Source organism: Vicia villosa, linkage group LG6, assembly GCF_029867415.1.
Source record: "Vicia villosa cultivar HV-30 ecotype Madison, WI linkage group LG6, Vvil1.0, whole genome shotgun sequence".
In the NCBI taxonomy this organism is placed as follows: domain Eukaryota; kingdom Viridiplantae; phylum Streptophyta; class Magnoliopsida; order Fabales; family Fabaceae; genus Vicia; species Vicia villosa.
Window position 1 is genome coordinate 25,409,842 of NC_081185.1, and position 25,595 is coordinate 25,435,436.

At 32.9% G+C, this 25,595-nt stretch overlaps 1 protein-coding gene across 1 annotated transcript; it reads right to left on the reverse strand.

Moving 5' to 3' along the window:
- Positions 1-326: 326 nt before the first annotated feature.
- Positions 327-980, reverse strand: LOC131613393 (uncharacterized). Its single transcript, XM_058885068.1, has one exon. It carries the CDS (start codon positions 978-980, stop codon positions 327-329), a length of 654 nt encoding a protein of 217 aa, XP_058741051.1.
- Between the last annotated feature and the right edge of the window lie 24,615 nt (positions 981-25,595).

A 25,595-nucleotide genomic window follows, 5' to 3' on the forward strand; every position in this document is an offset into this window, starting at 1 on the left:
TTTTTTTCATAAATTAATAAAATAAATCATATTTAATTGAGTGAATCAATTTTCATAAAAACAAAATGATATTGTCATCTTCTAATTTAATTTCACCATTTATAAATCTATGGTATTGTTTTTTTCTTCTTCATATTAAAATACAACATAAAATATTAATTTGTCTTAAGTTTATAATTTAAACTCATTTGCACTTTTTAGGTCTCTTACAAATAATTTTTTTTATTTTTGGAATAAAGATAATATTTATTGCCAAACACAGTGAAGTACAACCGATCCGAAGATCCAGGTGATGCATTATGCATCCACACTACTAGACATCTCTATTAAAGAGAGATACTCATAGTTTCTACATTTACATGATTTCTAATAGACTTATGGAAACTATCTCTAATAAGAACATCATGAACTATTGTCTTCCAAATATGAGGATCCACTTGAGATTGGTTGAAGATCACATCATTACGATGTCTCCAGATACCATAAACACTTTCAGCAATTGCAATTTTTAATAAGTCTCCATGCCATCCTTTCCTCTTAGTTTTAATATTTAACCATGCTCTCTCTTGTGTCCAACCCATTGGACTTTTGTCATATCTAATATGTTGCAGAACTATGCGCCAAATTTGGTTGGTTACCTGGCATTCAAAAAACAGATGATGGACAGTTTCCATTTCCTTGCAGAAAATACAACCAACATCAATTATACTCCCACGCTTCAGCAGCATATCCTTGGTGTTCAACCGATCCAATAAGCTCAGCCACAGTATGAACCTGGCCCGAGGTTTAGCATAGTTTTGGTACATCAAATGTTTCCAAGGAACTTGCCCTTTATTTCTACGAAGCTCTTTATACACGTCTGCTGTTCTATATTTACCATTTTTCAGAACAGTAGCCCAAGCATTAATTCCCTTAATTTTGTCCCTCCATTTAAACACACTAGCCAAGATCCAAGAACAGTTTTTTCTTTGCCAATCCATTACATTATGTTGCTTTAAATAGTACGTATTAACCTATTTTACCCAAAGCTTATCTGCCTTAGCTTGGATATTCCAGAATAGCTTTCCCATAGTGGCAATATTCCACTCCTTCAAAGAAGTAATACTCAGCCCTACTGCTCCTCTAGGATTACAAACAAGGTCCCACACAACTAGAGCCTTATTGGTTTTGTCATTCTTGCCTTTCCACAAAAAGTTTCTACATATAGCCTCAATATGCTTGATCACACCTTTTGGCATAGGAAACACATTCATCCAATAAGAAGTAATTCCAAATAACACACTTCTGATCATTTGATACCTTCCTACATAGCTTAGAAGTCTAGAAGTCTAGTGTTGAATCTTAGCGAAGATCCTATCAACCAACGACCTGCAGTAATGAATGGTTAATTTTCTGCTGGATAGAGAAACTCCAAGATATTTGAATGGGATGATTCTATTAGAAAATCCAGTGATCTGAAGCACCTGCTGCTGAACCGAATCATGCATACCTCCACAATAGACTTTACATTTCACAGGGCTAGCATACAAACCTGTTGCTTCAGAAAAATTTTGAAATTCATGCATCATAATCTGGACAGAATTAGTGTCTCCCCTAGAAAACAACATCAAATCATCAGCAAAGCAAATATTGATAATACCAAGTTTTTTGCATTTGGGATGAAATTTAAACTCAGGCAGATTTTGTGACTTCTTGAAGCTCCTATGTAAATATTCCATAATCATCACAAATAAGAGAGGAGAGATGGGGTCCCCTTGTCTAATAACTCTATTTGCTTGGATACTTGGACTGGGATGACCATTGATGACATATCTATATGAGACTGTTTTCACACACAGTAAAACCCATTCAACAAAATTAGTAGGAAAGTTCAACTCTCTCATAATATCCTCTAAGGCTTGCCACTCTACAGTGTCATAGGCCGTTTGGATATCCATCTGAATTGCACATCTAGGGGAAATGTGTTTCCTACTATAGCCTCTTAACAGCTCATGGGCCAAAATTATGTTGTCATGAATCACTTTTCCGGGTATAAAAGCAGATTGGCTATCATGAATGACTTTACCAATGCACAGGCTGAGTCTTCTATTTAGAATCTTAGAGATGAGCTTGTACACAGTAGTGCAGCAGGTTATAGGTCTCAAGGTCTTCATAGTTTTGGCCTCAAGTGTTTTGGGGATCAATGTCACTAAAGCACAATTGAATGCAGGGTGGTGTCTCTTCTTTTCAAAGAAATCCCTTACAGCAGAGCAGATATCATGTTTAGTATTGTTCCAAGTAGCTTTGAAGAATCTGGTAGTGTAACCATCTCCCCTAGGGGCCTTGTTATCTCCAATTCCTTGCAAAGCATCCCATATTTACTTGTTTGTAACAGGTTTTATTAACTCCTGTCTATCCTCTTCAGGCAACTGTTTCCCTTGTCTTAATGCCACAATGTCCACATGTCTCATTCTTGTGGCAACAGTTCCAACAAGATCTCTGTAAAACTTCAAGACTTCTTCCTCAATCTCTGTATGTTCAGTTAAGAGCTGGCCATTGATATTCTCCAACTGTTTGATGCCAACCTGTTTATTTTTCCCTTTGACTATGGCATGGAAATATGAGTTATTTCCATCCCCCATTGCAACCAAGTTACTTTGGATTTTTGTCTCAACATCTGTTCTTCCAGATCAGTATTATGAAGAACCTCTTTAGCCCACTTTTGCAATTCTTCAACATATTCTGGGTTGAACATATCTGCTGCTAGTCTGTCTTCTGCCTGCTCCAAACTTTGCCTAGCCATCTGTATCCGTCTAACCCCCTCAGTAACTTTACGAGTAAGCTTCCTAATCTCTGGTCTCAGTCTCACCAGCTTATTCCACAACAGATACTGGGGTTGACCTGCCATTCTTTGGGACCAATTAGTATGAACAATCTCATGAAATTGTGGCTGCTCAACAATGCAATTAAGAAACTTGAATTGTCTGTGCCTTTGTTGTCTTCCCTCAGTCTCTGTGCATTGTACTCTAATTGGTGTATGATATGAAATATGGGCCTTGAGGGATTCAACTGCACACTTAGGGAATTTGAGGAACCAGGGTGTATTACAGATGACATGATCAATTTTGGAATAGATCATCCTTGACATTGTTTGTTAGACCAATAATATCTACTCCCCAAGCTATCATGTTCAAACAAATAAATGGTATTCATCATATCTTCCAAGTCACTGAATTCATTACTTTGGACGGGGTGACCTCCAATTCTATCTTCTATTCTCATCACATTATTAAAATCCACAAGTATCACCCATGGGTCCTGCAGGGCATAACTTTGAATCTTATTCCAGAGAATCCTCCTTCTAGGCAGTTGGTTATGAGCATAAATGATGGTAAGCCAATATTGAAATCTTCCTTGAGTATCAACTACCCTGCAATGAATGTGCTGATCAGAAGTATCCACTTTCTCCACATCCATAATAGCAGGGTTCCATCCAAACCAAATCCTCCCATTATTATGTTCATCATAATTGTCAATCCATTTCCAACTTGTGCCAAAGTATCTCCTGATTTTATTAGCATTTGGCTGTTTAACTCTAGTTTCTAAAAGGCCAGCATAAGACACTTAATATTTATGAAGATGGGCTGTAATCTCCACATGTCTTGCCTGTTTATTCAAGCCCCTCACATTCCACACAATCATCATGAACCTCTGTCTGCATCTCCTAGGTTAATTCCACCTAGGATAGCAAATCCATTCTGACAGTCTACTGTGGAACTACCACTTCCTGTATCAACTCCCTTGCCCTTAATTGAAGATTTCACATCTATCCAATACCCGGGGGATTCATCTGGTATAGGTTCTGTTGGTTGATTCTGTTCAGCAACATTTTCGTCCTCTTTCTCTTTTGCTTGCTGAGTTGGTTTTGGTTCCCATCTTTTTTCCTTCTTATCAGGCCCTTTCTTGATAATTTCTTTGCATTCGTGCCCACCTTATTACATTTACTGCAAAAGGGTGGTCTCCACTCATACTCCACATCCTGCTTGATAAGATCTCCACCCGGTCCTCAAATGTTAATGTGGTTCTTTAGCTCCCTTGTGACATCTATCTCGATGAGAACCCTAGCATAAGAGACTCTCAATTTTTTGGCCGTACATTCATCAGTGGTAAGTGGTTTCCCCAGTGCACTAGCTATTTCCCCTATACTTTTCTCACCCCAATATACTAGAGGTAGCTGTGGCAAAATAACCCAAAGAGGTAGTGTTCTGATCATATCTTCCTTCATTGTAAAATCTGGTTTCCATTCATGGAGAAACATATGTTTTCTATGAATGGTGTATGGCCCTCTCATCAACACCATATCCCTATCACTCTTCGAATTAAACCTAATAATGAAGTATCCTTCATTATTGTAGTATAGTTCCGGTAGAGATACAAAATTCCACATACTAATCATAAATTTTCTAACAGCATTCATAGATAAATCTTCTCCTATGACATACATCACAAGCGCATCCTCCCAATACTGAAGTTCAGATTCAATATCCTGAGTTTCTATGTTAACCTCCAATTCCCCATTAACAATGTTAGGAGCTGTATACGAATTTTCAATACCATTTGAAGGGCAGCGATTACCTTTGATGATTTCCACCCATGGGATAGACTCCTTCAGTGTCGCTTCTCCCTCCTTCGAAATTGCATCTGTAGTCACTAACAGTATGGTCTCTTCCAAAATTGCTTCAAGGGTTGGTATTTGTGTGACATTCTCCGTCGTATCCAACTTTCGATGTGTGCTGCTGCTACTGCCTGTGTGTGATGAAGACGGTGGTGTGAAGACATGAACCATCGTCGGTGGAGTGCGCGCCGCCGCTTTGCGTGGCCGGCCACGTCCCATTCGCCCTAGATCGTCAGAGCGTCCTTTAGTTTTCAAATTGCTTTTCACAAATAATATATTTATTTTATAGTAAAACAACACAATTTAAAAAATATACTCTATTTTATTTGATTTGCATATGCCTAAAATAAAAATAAAATATATCGTAAATATTAAATAATTTATTTTAATTTTTTACAAATAAGGTAGTTAACTCTAATAGAGATAAAATATACACTCTTTTATCTTATAATAATTATCCATAATATTTTCACATATTTTTTTAAAAAATAAATAATTTTTTTTTTGCAGTTTTTAAGTCTTTTACCAATAATAATATAGTTATTTTATAATCAACAATATAACTATTTATTAAAAATATATTTATTTTAGAAACATGTTGTCTAATTATTTATTAAAGAATAGAATTTTTAAGTTTATTTGTAAGTTACCAAAAAAATCATTTAGTCTTTAAATATATAATATCAATTAAGAAATTAAAACAAATATCTTTTTTAAAGTTGCTCGACATGAAATAAATAAAAAAGATCTCATTTTAAAGATGACCTTCATTTCTGAGAAACAATCTATATGAAATCAATTTTTTTAATTTAGAAAACTTATATATTTATAGATTTTTGTGAATAAAATGATAAAGATTAGAATTCAATAAAAGAAATTATAGAAATTAAAAGTTTAAATATTTATAGTATGTTATATATATGGAAGAGATTTAGTTTTTGGAAAACAACTTAGTTTTATTACTCCATATTTGGAATAATTTAGAAGATTAAAAATGTCAAATAAAAATGTTTTAAGTAATTTAAAATTAGTTTGTCAAAATAATTATTTTTTTAAATTTTTTTTTTAGAACCCTAAATTAGTTGATGTTATTATCTATTACAGAAGTGGATTGATATAATTTTAAATGATTTTAAGTTTTTCTACCATCAATTTTTATGTTAGAATTTAATAAAATAATTATGATTTTTTGTCGTAAAAATAAATGATTAATTTTTTAAAAGCAAAAGTTCTAGACATTTTCCTATTTAGTTTGAAAAAGTTAATGTTTTTCCTTTGGCATTCATATTATTATAATGATTCAATATGTAATTAAATTATTGAGTGAAGACCCATTTTGGTCCCTTACAAAAATCACACAACCCAAATTTTTAATTATAATTTCATTTTTAAACAATTCTTATTTAACAATATCAAAAAGCCAAAATTGGAATCGAACTCCAAGACTTTTAAACAATATCTTAAGTCTTTACCACTACTCACTAGGCCAATATGCATTCATGACAAATAATTTTCAAGATTTTTAGTAATATTAAATAATTATGAATTTAAAACAAAAATTAAAAAATTTATATCAATGGGATTTCGAACCTCATTAATTTACTAATTTCAAATAATACACCAATTTAAAAATAAAATTTCTTAAATGTAAAATCTCAATATATTTAATCCTTTAATCAATTAGAAATAAATTAAATTATATGTAATTGAAATTAAATAACACACAAATAAATATTTATTTATTTCAAATTAATTAAAATTAAATAATAATTAATTAATTTAATAGTAATTCAACTAATTATTAAAACATTTAATCAATTTAAATTAAATATTCAATTAATTTTTAAAATTATTTAGTTAATTCAAACTAAATAGTGATCAATTAATTTAATAGCAATTAAATTAAATATTATTTATTTATTTTTATTTGATTAATTATATTTAGGATTTATATTTTACTAATTTTATTTTTAAATTTTTGTATTATTTAAATTAGTAAATATTTATTTTTTTTGTTATTTGAAATAAGAAAATATTTTTTTTGAATTATTAACTTAAGTATTCATTGTTAAGAATATTAACAGTACAAATTGATTTGTCTAGCTGTAAAGTGACTATCATTTAACTTGAACGGATTTGGATTTGAGACCCATTGGTACAAATTTTAACTTTTTTGTTTGTTTTAAATTCAGAATTATTTAATATTATTAAAAATTATAGGAATTATTTGTCATGAATGTACATTGGACTAGTCAGAAGGACTTAAGATATTGGTTAAAGGTCTTAGGTTCAATTCCATATAAAAAATAATTTTGACTTTTTGATATTATTAATTCAGAATTGTTTAAAAATGAAATTATAAATAAAAATTAATTTAGTATTTAAAAAATGAAAAATAAAAAATAAAAGCCAATGTAACAGTTCCGTCACAGTTTAAAAGTATGAAAAAAACCAATTTGAAAAAAATATTAACACAAGGACTAATATGATTCGGTTAAATTTTATATATGATTAAATCGAGTCCTTTTTTTGTGAGGGACTAATTTTGAGTTGTGTGATTTTTGTGAGGGACCAAAATAGGTTTTCATTCTAACCTTTATTTGTTATTTCAGTTTTAATTATTATTTTCTATAAGAGATCAATTTGAACGTGTCTTTAGTTAAATAAAATTCTATATATAATCTATTATATTCTAATCAATTGACGATTTTATTATATATTAATTATTAGTCTTGATATTCTAATCAATTGACAATTTTATTATATAGTAATTATTAGTTTTGATGTATAATATATGTGAGAAATCATATTAAAGTGCAAGAATTGGTTTATTACAGTCATTAATTAGTAGATTTATTACAAATGCTCTGATTTTTTGTGAGTATCATTCGTTATTATAATAGTAAATGTCATAGTTAAAAATGAATATATATTTTTTTCTTAAATACATATTTATAATTATAATTACAATTATTAAAAGTTCAAATTTTAATTTGCATATATATAGTATTAAATTATTAAAATACTAATACACAAGATTTTATAAGGAATATTTCTAAAAGTTAAAAACTATTTATTATTGAGTGACATATTAACATGATATATTTTTACTTGTAATTGAATTCCTATTTTATATTTATATATGTATTTTGTTGAAAAACTAGTTGGAAATTCTTAAATTCTAAAAATAAAATATTTTTTGCAAAAGACTGAGGTATATCTCAAAGTAAAATGATTGTTGCTTCAAATAATTCACCATCAACATCTGATAAACGTGTCTACAACATTAAAACAATCAAAAGAATATTACAATCAAAATTAAAAATTGTATTAGTGCTACTAACTAATGATTAAATTAAATTAATCAATTTATATAGAGACATGAACAATGCTCTTAAACTCGTTGTCTACCTCAATGCGCCTTTGTCATATAGCTCTGCAGATTCTCATTCGGTGATATAGCAAAATCTTTGAAATAGTATCACCAAAGAACCCATATTTTTTGGAATGATCACAAAGCTATCACTGAAAATCATTATAAAAACAATGGTGTTGTGATTAATAATAACAATAAATATTGTGTGAAAAGTTATGGAAACGATCTTATGCATTTAATATTATTTAAAATATTTATGAAAAACAATAAAAATAGATGGAGTACATAAAATCTGATGAAAAAAGTGCATAAAAAAATCAACAACTTAAAAAAAATGATGAAAACGAAGAAAAAAATAAAACAGTAACAATGTAAAAGGATGGAAATCATCGACTAAAAAATTTGAAAATCTGAATCGATTGGAAGAAATTTGCAGGAACCAAAAAGGAGGAAAACACAAAAATGATTATTGTTTGCCGACTGGATACATGCATTGTGGGTTCGTGTAATAACAGAAAAATCTAAAATCCAAAATAACACCCTAAAAAGATATTCTATGAAGGAATAAAACCCTAAAAACAAAACCGAAAAACAAAAACAGCGCATATCAATGGCATCGTATAAGAATTGGACAATGCATTGATATATGGGTTTTCTTATAGAGGCTGCATTTGACGAGCATTGGAAACATGTTGAGCCTTTACAACTTCTGACTTCTGATGCAGAGTGATAATGATAAGAAGCGTTGGAAGTGATGTAACGAGTAAAAATCGCCTAGCGTGTGAAAGAGTGTATGGGGAAAACCAATTTCTTTTTTATTAGGGTTAATAGACATTTGCCCCCTGCCATATAGGCGAGTTTCGGTTTACCCCCTATTAATTTTTTTTTTGGATTACCCCCTGTATTTTTAGGGTACCCCTAAGCGTGTAAAAAACAGTGAAAAACCAGGGGGTAAATCAAAAAAACAAGTTTACAGGGGGTCCTAGGGGATAAATCATAGAGCTTTTTATATTTCAAGGGGGCAATCCAAAAACAAAATTAATAGGGGGGTAAATAGAACAAATGTCTATTAACCCTTTTTATTATTATAGTAGATTTTTTTTTGTCTTCTCCATATTCTTTCATATAAAAAGATAATTATTTTTTTATCGTGTATCAAGAATCCCTCTATATCCTTCAATTAATAAATAAAATAAAAAGTTTAATGTAAATAATTAATAAAAAGGTAATTATTTTTTAAATAAAATATTCTCTTTTAGAAAGTTTGTAAAACATGTGAACATGACACTTGTCAAAATTGCCCAAAAACTCATTTTATTTTATTATTATTATTATTATTATTATTATTATTACTATTATTATTATTATTATTATTATGTATGATTGTCATTGACCATTTCTGTTATAAGGGTGAGTGAAGGTGTTAATTTCTTTAAGACTATGTTTGAGAGTTTGGAGGGGAAGGGAGGGGAAGACTTTGAAAAATTAGAAAGATTGGATGAAAAGAATTGAATGATTTTGGTTGGGAGGGTTTTAAAGGTTTTGGTTTTATTTATAACATAAAAAATTCTCTAATTTGGGAAACTCAAAATTTGTATTGAAGAAAGATTTTGGAGGACTTACATAAATTTTTAAAATATCTTTTATCTTGTTATAGTATTAGGAAAATTAAAAATTTAGTAATGAAATATACTCTTTTATCATTCTATATAAAATCATTTTTTTAAAAAATATCAAATATTTTTTTATATTTTAAAAAAAATCCGTTTTCAGAAACCTTCTGCACTCCTACTCTCCAAACTCCCAAACATAGCTTAAAAAAACAATGTCAATCCTTGTTAGCATATCAAAGCAATTTTCAGTACCAATTCAAAGTAGAACGTGGAACTTGCCTTAAATGGGAACTATAGTAACATAAAGTACAATACAATAACACAACAAGTAATAGCCTATTCTTATCAACAATAACTAATCAAACAACAGCATCAGAAATTTCATCAGTAGACAAAAAACTAAAAATATATAAATCCTCAACATTACCTTTATGGTAAAAAAACTTTCTAAGCAATCCTTCTCTATGGAACCCAACTTTCTCCAACACTCTTTGAGAAGCCTTATTCTCCACAACAGTATAAGCCTCCAACCTTACCAAACCATGAAACTCTTGAAACACTTTAGACAAAAGAATCTTCAATGCTTTTGTGACTATACCTTGCCCCCAATACTTGAACCCAATAGCATAACCCAAACATGCTTTATGCTTCTCATCATTATAAGGAAGAACCCAAAAAATTCCAATGGAGTGGCCATCAAGACATATGGATTGGTACTAGTTAGAATATTGGATGTGTGTTTTATATAAAAATAAAAAATTTAGATACCAATTTTAATTTGAATGACGTAGCTTTACAAAATTACATTTATATTGAGTGTCACAGCTTTATCTTACCTATTATTTTAATTTATTAAATTTGAATGATGTGATTTTAATTAATATTAATGTAAAAATTAATAAATTAAATTAAATTTTATAAAAAAAATATAATCATGAGAAATAATTAAAAAATTTAGAACCAATATAATTGTAAAAAATGTTTCAATATTATCAAAGTTGTTATCCTAAATGGGTTTTATGATCCATTATAGTGAAGATATTTGTAGTGACCCTTTTTGCTTGTGCTACTTATCACGTGGGATGGCCACATCATCTTTTCATGTTTTTTTTTATTTTCTAAATTTTCTGATCTTATCCTTTAGTTTGTTAGAAATGATGTAAGAGAAGTGTCACTCAGTGTTTTAAAAACCGGACCGGACCGGTCGAACCGGCCAGGTAACCGGTCTGGTTCAATAGCTGGATCGGAAATGTCATTGAACCGATGCGAACCGGTTAAAATCGGTGTAAACCGCTAAAACCGAAAAAACCGACGGTTTTTGTGAACCCGTGGTTTAAATGCATTTTTTAATTTTTTTAATTTTAAAAAATTAAAACAATGTCATTTTGATTATTTTAATTAAAAATTAAAATAAAATAAATAAAATATAAAATAAAAAAATGTTGTAGATGCGATTGATTTTGTTACGGATAATTTTGATATTGAGGAAGGAGATCCCAACATTAAAACAATTTTTCTATTGAAATTAAATTTAGTAGAGAATGAAATTATTTTGTTATAAATTATTCAATCAAATTATGTTGCGATTAAACTTTTGTTTATATTTTATAATTATGTACTATTTGATTGTGTGTGATACCTATGTGTAAAATTTGAATTTAAATTATGAACTTGTGAATTTTTTTATAATTATTTTCAAAAAATTTAAGTACTAGTTATATTTTGTAGGGACTGAATCATCCGGTTTGACATATTTTATACCTATATAATTTTGTTATAATGACCAGTCTATTCAACAGAGTTATCCGATTTAACTCGGTTTAGTTATGCGGTTCAACCAGTGACCCAGTGGTTCGACCAATAAATCAATGACCCAATACCCTCACCGGTTTGATGTCCGGTTCGGTTTTTAAAACACTGGTGTCACTATCTCCTTATTTATAACACCTTCTGTATCTTCTAATCATGATCGATCAATGGAGAATAATTTTTAGATCTCTTTTATATTTCAGTTTTTCTCCCCTTTTTGTTACTTAATATGGTATTATTCGCTTTTCCGATCTAGGATTCCTTCTTCTTCATCGTTTTCACCATGCCTCCGCGCCAGATTCCTGATCCAATCTTGGATCAAACCAGTCCCTTTTATGTTCATTCTAGTGATGGTCCTTCCTCGGTTTCCATCACTCCCCTTTTTGACTGGTTCTAATTACCACTTTTGGGCCAGATTTATGCGTTGTGTTCTTGGTGCCAAGATGAAGTTTGAATTTCTTGACGCCTCTATTCCGATGTTGATAGTGCCTTTGATCCCTTGTATCGTCCTTGGAATCGTTGCAATATGCTCATCCATTCTTGGCTCATGAACTCTATAGATTCTTCCATAGCTCAATCCATTAGTTTCATGGAAAACGCAACCGACGTTTGGTTCGACTTGAAGGAACATTTTTCGCAAGGAGATCCGGTTCGTGTTTCTGAACTACAGCAAGAGATCTATTCCATCAAACAAGACTCTCGCACGGTAACATAATTCTTCTCTGAACTTAAAATTTAATGGGAAGAACTTGAGATCTATATGTTTGTCCCTACTTGTACTTGTCGTGTCAAATGTGCGTGCGAAGCCATGCGCACGGCTCACCAAAATCATCACCTCCTTCATTCAATGTGATTCATTAGTGGTCTCAATGATAACTTTGGTGTTGTGAAATCTCAGATCCTTCTCCTTGATCCTTCAACATGAGCGCCAAATCACTCCTATCCTCTCTGATGATTCCAAAGCCCTCATTAATGCTTCTGAGGCTAAGAAATTTCATCCTAAAATCGAGAAATTCTTTCCAAAATCCAAACCTTGCATCTGCACCTATTGTAACCGATCTGGACACACTATCGAAACTTGTTACAAGAAACACATTTTGCCTCCTCATCTTCAGTGATATGCTTCAAATGGCTGTGCAGCAGGTGAAGGGAGTGCCTATGCTGTTTCTGATGTAGCACATACCAACAAAAGTGATGTGCCTTCTCTGACTCATGAGCAATATGAGAAACTCATCAATTCATTCAAGGATCTAGCCCCAATCAACAATTTGGAAGTATTGCTTCCAATCAGGTTTGCTCGATTCCTTCATCTGGTCTCAAACCAGTTGATCATCCAGGTATTTCTTTTGTCTATACTATGTCTTGTTTTCATTCTTCAAGTTATAACACATCTCTTGGATCTTGGATTATTGATTCAGGGGCCAACCATCATATATGCTCATCACTGCATTGCTTTCATTCTTATAATGAAATCACTCTAATAATCATAAAATTGCCTAATGGCCACCATACAGCCACAAAAATCATGGGTAGTGTCACCTTTTCACCTGGTTTCACCATTTTAAACGTTTTATATGTGCCTGATTTCACTGTCAATGTGATTTCTGTTTCTGAACTGTGTCAAAATTTGAACTGTTTGGTGTCTTTTGCTGGTTTGAAGTGTCTTATTCAGGAAAAGAAATCCTTGAGGATGTTTGGTTCAGGTGAGAGACTTGATAGATTATACTACCTTATTTTGACAAACAAGGAGCTTACCTCAAGCATAAACTCTATCCATATACCACATAGTTCCTTGTGGCATTTTAGGCTAGGGCATCTCTCACATTCTAGATTGTCAATTTTAAAAGAACAATTTCCCTTTATTAGTAGTGATAAAGAAGCAGTATATGATATCTATCATTTTGCTAAACATAGAAAGTCGCCTTTTCCTCACAGTACAAACAAAGCTTTAGAGCCTTATGATCTTATTCATTTTGATATTTGGGGCCCAATTTCAATTACATTTGTTTCCAATCATAGTTATTTTTTAACTGCTGTGGATGATAATACTAGATTTACATGGATAATCTTGATGAAACATAAAAGTGAAACAAGAGAACAAGTTAAGAATTTCATCAAGCAAATTGAAATCCAACATAACCATTCTGTTAAGATTGTGAGGATTGATAATGGACCAGAATTTCTCATGCCTGATTTTTACTCCTCAAAAGGGATTATTCACCATACTAGCTGTGTTGAAAATCCCCAACAAAATGGGAGAGTTGAACGTAAACACCAACATATCCTGAATGTAGGAAGAGCACTTTGTTTCCATTCCAACCTACCTATACAATTCTGGAGCTATGCAGTATCTCATGTTGTATTCATCATTAATAGAGTTCCTAGCCATGTCCTGAAAAATAAATCTCCCTATTTCTTGCTTCACAACCAACTTCTTGACCTTCAACATTTAAAAGTTTTTGGAACTTTGGTCTATGATTCAACTCTAACCTCTGGAAGAACCAAGTTAGATCATAGAGCCAGAAAGTGTGTGTTTTTGGGTTACAAAACTGGAGTAAAAGGAGCCATCCATTATGACCTGCAAAACAATGACATTTTCCTCTCCAGAAATACCACATTTTATGAGCATGTCCTACCATATCAGTCTCCTCACACCAGTAACCAGTGGAAATATCACTCTTTTAGTCCCTTAAATACCACATTTTAAGTGATGTGATTTTAATTAAGATTAATATAAAATTAATAAATAAATTAAATTAAATTTTATAAAAAAAATATAATCATGAGAAATAATTAAAAATTTCAGAACCAATATATTTGAAAAAAATGTTTCAATATAATTTGATAATTTATTAATATTTTTTTATGAAAGCAATTCCAAATACATTGCTTCTACAGAGATTATTAATTCCATTCTAACAAATATGTTTTTTCATGTTATAATTAATAATAAAAATAAAAGTAAGTAGAAAAAATAATATATTTATGAAAATACTTTTATTATGATATTGCTTATTTATCTTAATCATTCACATCTTCAAAAAAGAATTTTAACTTCCATTAAAAAAGAAATTTTATCTCGTTTGAAAAACACGAAACTTTTCCTTTCCGGTGTAAGTACTAACTAAAGGAGAAATCTTAGAAACAAAATTTTTTGTATTTTAAAAAATGAATAACGTACTGCTTTTCCACAAAAACTGAGATGAAAATACAAACATTTTCTCTAGGTTGCTTCTATTAACCGAGGTAGAGGATGTTAGCGGTGTAAGTACTTTAAATCTTTTATCATTCACCATTTTTTGCTAGTAATATATTATCTCAATTTTTTTATAAAATCGAGGGAAATTTTTTATTTTATTTTATTTTATAATTAAAAAAGAAAAACCTTTCTCCTCGATTTTGAAAAAGAACTGAGGGGTTTAGTTACACAACTACAACAACAAAAATTTATGCCCTACATTCTTAAAGTAACCATGCTTAGGATATTGCCAAGACATCTATCCACTTGAATCTATGCCCTACACCCATCACTATATCTCTTGCCCTCTTTCTTGTGAAAGTATTTGCATTGAAAATATTTGCTCAAGATAATGAAATCTTGGAACTTGAAAAAGTTCTCTAGGATGAATTGCAAGTGCATAAAAAACATTTTTTAAAAGTTGGAACATATAACTTATTAGAAGTTGGATGCACTAAAGGTATTGCAACAAAATCTGAATAACAACAAATGTTTGTTGTTTTCCGAGAATAGCAATGATGAATTTGAGTTTGTTGTAATTTTTAATATTTTGTTGTAAACAATGTATAAAAGAATATTTTTTAATATTATGTGTAAATGATAATTTTTTTTATAAAAAAAAAGCTTATTCCCCTCGGATTTTAGCAGAACCGAGAGGAATGTGGCGCTTGTCAGTCTAATATTTCATTATATATTTTATTTAAAATGAAAAACATTTTACCCCGGTTTTGACTCATAACTGAGGGGAAATATAAGCATGTTTATTGTGTTTCTTCACCGTCCTTAACACACACATTTTCCATTTATTTAATGAGCATCATTGCTCAAGACACTTCCATTAGTGATCCGCGTGAAATCTAAAAGAAATGAAAAACTTATTTTTCTTGGGATGCCATGATGAATGGTTCGTTTATATAAGCTACCTTGCAAAAGTCAACCAATATGAATCCTAATTCATCAGTTTGTACACAAGTGTTTTTGTCAATCTACTTGTACTGAAATAAAAGCACTTTAAATATAGCATAATCAATATCCACAACGACCCCAAAATACATTCTAGATGCCATTACAAGATTCTTATCTTTGGAACTAGAGAAGCACATGGATTCAGTCTCTATCACAACCCCGGTATTTTGTATTGGTATTACAATTATCCTTTGATTTTGTATAGATAGAAAATTTAATACTGTCCTATGTATTCCAAGTTATTACATTAAATTTAAACATATATGACACCCATTTAATTGTCTTGGATGCACACTCATTTTATGAAATCCTTTAATTAAACTAATTTATGAAATATATAATATAAGAAAATTTGATGTTCTGGAAATCTTTCATTTGCCCTTTCTTCTTATTCTGCCACCTCATCAAATTGAGGGCAATTTATGTTTAAAATTTACTTTTTCCAATCAATTATGTCACTTTATTTTATTTTAACTACAAGTTTGTTATATTATGCCTTTGGTTGTCAAGTTTGGATCAATTGATGATGTCATCTGATTCAATTACAATTTTCTTCTTTACTTTAATACTCTCTCTGTCCCAAAATAAATGTCACATTTGAGAAAAAAATTTGTCCCAAAATACTTGTCACTTTACATTATCAATGCAATTTAATATTTAATCTTCCAATTGTAACCTCTAATAAATACTCTTAATTTATTGTTTTCTTACTTAATATTAATGTTATTTTGAATACACCAATAGTTAATCAGAATAATTTAGTAAAATCGCCATTCTCTCTTTTATTTATTACTGTTTTTTAATCTGTGTGAAGTGGGTCATTGCGACAAATAATTTGGGACGGAGAGAGTATTACTTTTCCTTACATTTCTTTCACTCTATACTATTCTCTCTCTCTCTCTCTCTCTCTCTCTCTCTCTCTCTCTCTCTCTCTCTCTCTCTCTCTCTCTCTCTCTCTCTCTCTCTCTCTCTCTCTCTCTCTCTCTCTCTCTCTCTCTCTCTCTCTCTCTCTCTCTCTCTCTCTCTTCTATCAAATTATAGAATTAAATATGTTTTTAGTCTTTTAAATATAACAATTTTTTCATCTTTTAAAATATATTTTTTAAAATATAGATTTTAATTTTGTTTAAATAAAAATAATATTTGCATACGGGAAAAATCTATTATCGATCTATATATTTTTATATACGAAAATGATATTTATGATCTAAATATTTTTTATTCAAAAATGGTATACGGGAAAAAATCTATTATTGATCTAAATATTTTTATATATGAAAATTTACTATTGATCCAAATATTTTTTTTTTGTAAATGATACCTAAATAAAAATAATATTTGTATACGGAAAAAATATATTATTGATCTATATATTTTTATATACGGAAAATGGTATTTATGATCCAAATATTTTTTATTCAAAAATGATATACAGGGAAAAATCTACTATTGATCTAAATATTTTTATATAGGAAAATTTACTATTGATCCAAATATTTTTGTAAATGATATCTAAACAAAAATAATATTTGTATACGGGAAAAAATCTATTATTCATCTAAATATTTTTATATACGAGAAATTGAATAGTATACAGGAAAAAATATATTATTGATCTAAATATTTTTATATACGAAAAAAATCTATTATTGATCTATATTTTTTTAACCTTCTATTTTAAATAAATAGTGTTTGTTATGCCCTGTCAATAGCCATTTTTCACTCATTCGGAGGAATTTTTTCGATAAGTCTTTTATGAGCCAATAAGTATGGTTGAACTTCATCAATGTTATTCAATATATGGAAATGGACTTTAAGAGCTACATTACAGGATATTGACTTAATATTTAAACCTTGAGTATCTCTACCTTCATATCTTCCATCATGATAAGACTTGAAAATTCCTAGAATATGTTCTGACAAATAGTTTAAACAAAACTCAATAGCTTTTTTCTGTCATGTACCTTTCAATTATCGAAGTTTTCAAACGATGACGATTCTTATTATACACTCTTAAAGATCTTCATATACCTCTCTACAGAATACATCAACTTTAAATAAACGAGGCTACAAAATCTAATCTCCATAACTAGATGAACACCTAAGTGAACCATATATAATGTCCAAATATGACTGAGGTAAATACATCTCCAATTGACACAAGATAATTGGAGCCACATGTTCCAACTCATATAAATTTCCTTGATTAATGACTATTACATATAGCATTAAAGGATTAGCACAATCTAGTTATAGTTTATCATTATATTTTTTGGCAAGATGCCACGGATAACCACTGGTAGAGGTTGTTGCATCAAGACATGATAATTATGAGATTTTAAGTCAATTAATTTGAGATCTTTCATTCATACAAGTTTATTAACATTTTATGAGTATCCTTGGGTAACTTTGATACTTTGGAAACCCTCACAATTTTCCCTTTTCTACACATAGTGTGATTTCACTATGCCAAAAAAGGGAAAAGAAGGCGTTTTTTGGCCTTTAAAAGCGCTTTAATTTGACTCCCTTTAGACAACACTTTTAAAAGCACTGTCTAATGTATTTTTAATGCATCTTTAGGCAGCGCTTTTCCAGGAAAAGCGCTTTCTATTGTGTACTATAGGCAGCGCTTTTCCTAAAAAGTGTTTTCTTTGCTTCAGGTAAAAAAATGACATTTTAAGCATTTTTTTTATGTAAAAGAGCTACCTATTCTTTCTTTTTAAGAAAGCATATTTTTGGGAATAATCCCATAAACCTGTAATTCAAGCCTTACATTTCAACGAGCCTTTATTTCAACAAAGAAGGCGTTATATATAAAATAAAGGGTATATACCATTATAATCCAAAATATATACACCATTATAATTCAACTCACATGTTTGCAACAGAACCAAAACTAACCCTAACAATAACAAAGTCATCCCTAACAATAACTAAATCAGCCCTAAAAATAACTAAATCAGCTCGAAATTGACAAAATCTGACGAGCGGACGGTCCTGGTCCTGCAGGGTATGAACAGAACAACACGATCAATTAAACTAACTTGGTTCCAACATAAATAAAGGTCCTGCAAGCTATGAACAAAATAACCTAATTTTTCATAACACTGTTCAACTTCCAATACCTTATATGATTCTTTTCTCAATAAAGTATTCACACAATTCCTCCTTGATTTCTTCCAATTGATTTTTCATGTAATGAGCACACTTGTATTCATCAAAGTACTACATAACAAAACATAATATGAATGATTTAGTTAAAAGTAATAAATTATATGTGTTAAGATACGAAAGACTAAGAGGCATTTGAATAAACCGTGTGTTTTGTAAAGCACTACGGAGACTTTATTATATATAGAGAGATTACAGCTAATTACAAAATATAGTCGATGTGGGACTATTCTATATACAAATATTCTTAACACTATATTTACAAATATCAACACTCCCCCTCAAGCTTGAGCATATAAGTCAAATGCACCAAGCTTGCCACATATATAATTAGTTCTGGGACTTCGCAGGGATTTTGTAAACACATCTGCTAATTGATCATTGGAGTTGACAAAACTTGTAACAATTTCTCCTGATTCAATCTTCTCTCTGACAAAGTGACAGTCTATCTCAATATGTTTGGTTCTTTCATGGAAGACTGGATTTGAAGCAATGTGCAATGCAGCTTGATTATCACAAATAAGTGTCATTGATCTTGCTTCTTCAATTTGAAGTTCTTTGAGTAACTGTTTTAACCAAATGAGTTCGCATGTTGCCATTGCCATGGCCCTATAATCTGCCTTGGCACTTGATCTTGCAACTACATTTTGTTTCTTACTTTTCCAGGATATAAGGTTTCCTCCAACAAGTACACAATACCCAGAAGTGGATCGTCTATCAATGGGTGACCCTGCCCAATCAGCATCAGAGTATCCAACTATCTGAGTATGTCCTTTATCTTCATACACGAGACCTTTTCCTGGAGCACACTTGATGTATCTCAGAATCCGGACAACAGCATCCATGTGTTCTTGGCAAGGAGAATTTAAGAACTGGCTTACCACACTAACTGCAAAAGAGATGTCCGGACGAGTGACTGTGAGATAATTCAACTTTCCAACCAATCTCCTATACCTTCCTGGATCAGATAGAGGCTCCCCCTGATTGGGTAGCAATTTGACACTTGGATCCATAGAAGTATCAGCTGGTTTAGCGTTCAACAACCCTGTTTCTTGCAAAATATCCATAGCATATTTTTGCTGGGATATCACCAAGCCATCTTTAGATTGGGCCACCTCAATTCCCAAGAAATAGCGGAGTTTACCAAGATCTTTTGTTTGAAATTGATTCGAGAGATGTTGTTTCAACTGGAGTATTCCTTGATGATCACTGCCAGTTATCACAATATCATCCACATATACAATAAGATAGATACACCCTTGGGCAGAGTGATGATAAAACACAGAGTGATCAGCTTCACTACGGACCATACTAAATTGTTGTACTACAGTGCTGAATCTGCCAAACCAAGCTCTCGGAGACTGTTTAAGACCATAAAGAGATCTGTGTAGCCTACAAACCATTTGTGAGGACTCCCCCTGAGCAACAAACCCAGGTGGTTGCTCCATATATACTTCCTCTTCAAGATCACCATGTAAAAAGGCATTTTTGATGTCAAGTTGATGAAGAGGCCAATGTCGAATGGCTGCAATGGCTAGAAGAAGTCGAACAGATGCCATCTTGGCTACAGGCGAGAAAGTATCACTATAATCCAACCCAAAAATCTGAGTGTATCCTTTGGCTACCAAACGAGCTTTAAAACGATCAATCTTACCATCTGGACCAACCTTCACTGTGTAAAGCCAACGACAACCTACTAACGATTTCCCCGGGGGTAGATGAACTAGTTCCCAAGTACCACTGCTTTGAAGAGCACACATTTCGTCAATCATTGCTTGCCTCCACTCAGGGTGAGATAATGCTTCACCTAGAGTGTTAGGAATAGAAACAGAAGACAAAGAAGACAAGCAAGTATACTGCAAAGGAGAAAGACGATGATAACATAAATCAATATAATGTGGAGAAGGATTTCGTGTTTGACGTATACCTTTTCGAAGAGCAATCGGGAGATCGGACTCAGGTTGCGGGATCGGATCCGGTGATGGCGAAGGCGTCGGAGGAGAGTCTGCAATGACCTCAGGGACAGGTACTGCCTCAGGAATAGGTACGATAGAAGTGGGTTGGCGACGCTGATATGTTTGAAATGGGCGAGTAGTGGGAGGGTCAACCGTAAGGCTAGAATGGTGGGGGATAAGGGGAAATGAGACTTCCGGAAGAGGTGTAGGAGTACTTTCCTGAAGGGGTTCCGGAGTTACTTGGCTGGACTCGAAGTATGGAATTGACTCGAAGAAGGTAACATTGGCCGATACGAGGTATCGTTGTAGAGTATGTGAGTTGCAACGATATCCCTTTTGGGATCGATGATAACCAAGAAAGATACACTTTAATTAGTGATCGAGCTGATAGTTTATCAAGACCAGGAGAGAGATTCTGTACAAAATACGTAGACCCGAAAACTCGAGGAGGAATTGGGTGAAGAGGAGAGTTTGGGAACAGGATTGAGTGAGAGATTTTATTATTAAGGACAGATGAGGGCATGCAATTAATGAGGTAACAAGCCGTGAGCACCGCATCCCCCCAAAACCGGAGAGGAACATTACCATGGAGAAGTAGGGTCCGAGTGGTTTCTACGAGATGCCGATTTTTACGTTCGGCTACCCCATTTTGTTGAGGTGTATGAGGACAAGATGTTTGGTGCAGAATACCATTGGATGACATAAAAATTTGAAATTGTTGAGATAAATATTCGCGTGCATTGTCACTTCTTAAGGTACGGATAGACAAGCCAAATTGGGTTCTTATTTCTTGATAAAATTTTTCAAAAATAGAAAACAATTCTGATCTGTTCTTCATTAAAAATAGCCACGTACAACGTGAAAAATCATCAATAAAAGTGACAAAATACCTAGACCCAAAGGTAGACTCAGTACGCGAAGGACCCCAAACATCAGAGTGAACTAAAGCAAAAGGGGATGCAGCCCGTTTATTGACTCGATTGGGAAAGTGACTACGAGTATGTTTCCCTAACTGACAAGACTCACAATGTAAACTAGATAATTTAGATAAGCTGGACACCATCTTTTGGAGCTTGGGAAGACCTAGATGACCTAACTGCGCATGTATAATGAGTGGAGAATCTGTGGCAGAGCATGTGGTGGATGACGCAGAGAAGTAGTAGAGGCCTTGAGACTCACATCCGACGCCAATCGTCTTCCCCGAACTCCGATCCTGTAAAGTAACAGCACTATTAGTAAAGGTGATAGAACAATTAAGGGCACGAGTTAAATGAATGACTGACAGTAAATTAAACGGACAATTAGGTACATATAGGACAGAAGTAACAGAGAGAGATGGTAGGATTTGAACAGTACCAATCCCTTGGGATTGGGTTTGAGAACCATTTGCGGCGGTTATACTAGGTAAGAAACCAGAGGTAGAGATGGAAGAGAAAAAACCTTTATTACCGGTAACATGATCAGACGCACCAGAATCGAGGACCCAAGGACCAAGAGGAGATGATTGAGAGAGGCAAACAGATGAATTACCAATGTGTGCAACCGAAGCCGTGGAACCAGAGTTCTGATTAGTCTTGCACCACCTGAGAAAATCGTCGTAGCTTGGCGTAGGATTTTGAAGTGAAGGTGAAGTCTGCATAGTATCGGGATAATCAATTTGAGCTGCATTTACCTGACGTGGAGGTCTGCCATGCAGCTTCCAGCAACGGTCGATAGTATGCCCAAGCCGATAACAATGGTCACACTTGGGACGAGGTTTGGAGTTGGATGACCCTCTTCGAAGGCGATTTTGATTGTTTCCAAGAGATGCAAGGGCAGCAGTGTCACCTGGTGTTGGAGCAGCAATAGATGGAGGAGAAACCGGACCAAACTCATGAGGTGTAGCCAAGCGCAACATTTGTTCACTAACTGTATCATAGCTAGGAACAATAGTACCTGATAAAATCTGGTTACGAACGGATTCGAGTTTTGATGGTAGTCCTTTAAGTGCCATGACCATGAAATATTTACTCTGCTGTTCGGCATGAGCTGTTGCATCTTTTGCGTAAGTCATGAGGGTTTCATAACTTGCTTTCAAGGCATCAAGCTTATTCAGATAAGCTTGCACATCCATATTTTCCAACGTCAGTGTGTTGAGTTTGTGGATGACACTGTATAGAGAGTGAACGTCGTTGGAAAAGACTTTCTTGGCCTTTTCCCATACCTCATAACAAGTGGAGTAGGCTTGGTACTGAGCTTGGAGGTTAGGTGCTATGGAAAACCACAACACAGTACACAGAGAGGCATCAGTTTTCTTCCATGTAGCGAGTTTGTCGGTTGCAACGGCAGACAATTTTGTGGTTAGGTGATTTTCAAATCCCTGACCGTGAAACCACATATCGACGGCACGAGCCCATATGTTATAGTTTGCTGATCCGGTTAGTTTTTCACATGGGATCAGCGGAACTTTAGTAAACGAGTCTCCCATAGCTTCAAGTTAACAAGAACGGGGTTGTTTGAACAGGAGGGTAGATTTTTGCGAGTCGGAAGAATAAACCGAGAGCGGATCTGCGATCAGAGAACAAAACCGAGCCAAAAAATTTTTTTTTTTCAATGAACAGTACCTAGGTGATGAATAGTACGCGCGATGAACAATGTCAATATAGTCGCCGAAAAAAAAACAAACCAGAGTGATGACACGGTTTGCAGAAGAAAATTTCTCACCGGAAGACAGTAGGTCAACCGGGTAAAACACGGCGAAGAATTTCCTCTTAGTAGGCTCTGATACCATGTTAAGAAGTGTGGTTAGGCCTAACTCAACCCTACAAAACCGGCTTTTAGGGTGAGGATTTCCCCCACTTATAAGGACATGTTCAGGCCATATATTGTCCGATGTGGGACTCTTAACACACCCCCTCACGCCCAGGACTAGACAACTGGAGCGTGGAAATAAACGGTGGGTGGCCCGATAGCGGAAACCATAGAAGGTGGCCCACCGGATCTTAAACAAGGCTCTGATACCATGTTAAGATACGAAAGACTAAGAGGCATTTGAATAAACCGTGTGTTTTGTAAAGCACTACGGAGACTTTATTATATATAGAGAGATTACAGCTAATTACATAATATAGTCGATGTGGGACTATTCTATATACAAATATTCTTAACACTATATTTAAAAATATCAACAATATGAAATATCCAATAAATATTAAAATAAATCCTAAGTTATAAATCCATACCGTGATTGGAATCTCTATTCGATTCAAATGAAAGATTTCTTTCACAAACCTCATAACAAAGTATCTGTAATCTATACCGTTACGCTGATGAGCACACTACATAGAAAAACAAATAAGAATGTATAGTTGTCTTGTTTTATCAAGTAGCATCACTATTATAAGCAAAATTGTGAAAATTAATGTACCTCCACTTTGATTTATGTAATGTTGATTGATCTAGACCGTGATACTTGAGCTTCTCTTTGAGAGCGGAATACTTGTATTGATCTAACAAAATAAAAACATATATTTTGAACAGTCTCACATAAATAATTAAATATACAAATACACATGAATATTTATAACAATCTCACTTACGTATCAATCATTAACTTCATATCTAGATAATTTATCCAATCACCATTTACCGAGTTCAGATAATACACAACTTCTTTGAAAGGATCAATAGCAACCAACAAACAGTGACGTATATAAATTAAAACAAAAGCTTAGATGGAAATTTTCAACACAAAAGATACAAAGATTAGAATGAACTTAGAATGAAGTACTAACCCTACAGGAATAGTATTATACGGTAAAAGATACAAGCTTTCTGTACTGGTGGCAATGAATCTCTCAACTAAGTGATATCTTACTAAATCTGGATCCTTAATAATTGATGCTCTGTTGACACAAGAGGCAAACACAAAATAGAATCTGTTTGACAATTGATTCCTGCGTGTAACTCGGTGGGAGAACTGACTTTAATTTTCCGCAAACAAATATTGCGGTGCGCAAGAGTCACCACCGACTTTTATTTTGTCCAATTATTAGGAAAGGTATAAAAGTACAGGAAAGACCTTTTAAGAAAAGAGTTTGAGTTCCGGGGGTAAGTTATGAAAAGGGAAGGTGTTAGCACCCTTTTCATCCGTAGTTATCTACGGTCTCTTAGTTTGCTTAGCTCGTTTTATTTTGTTTGAAAAGCTTGAAAAAGCATAGTGTGTGTGTGTGTTTGAAAGAAGTGCCCATAGTAAGGCAAGACTTTGCAATGATCCTTGTATCAGTCCTCAAGGATGTATGCGAAGTATTTTTAAATTCATTTGAAAAAAGTAAGTGGTGAGAAAAGAAAGTTTATTTGTTGAGCAAGCAAACTAAGGGCTACTTATCCTTACGTTTAGTCTTTCCTATACTATTATACTTTTTGAAGGGATAGGACTAACCATACCATTTGTGGGTAGGTAGTCCTATCAATTGGATGTATTAAGGGACATCAAAGGGTCATCGATGGTAGTTGAAGGTAACAGGATAAAGGTACCTTTAGCAAATTCAAAGGGACAATCATCTTTTCGTAGGCAACAGTCGAGGGATTAGATCATGTATTCGTAGGCAACATCGGGGGTCATCGAGGGACCATGATCTTTGATGATTTTTAATCGAGGGACACTTTCTATTGGGTACCTCTATATTCGAGGGACACGACCATTACTCGTAAGGCAATAAAGAGGGGCGTACCCTAGAGGTGAGTGTGTGAGAAATGTTTGTTTTCAAAAGATTTTATCTTTTCAGTTAGTGATCTAGATCGAAATTAATTCATTTTCACGCCCTAAATTACT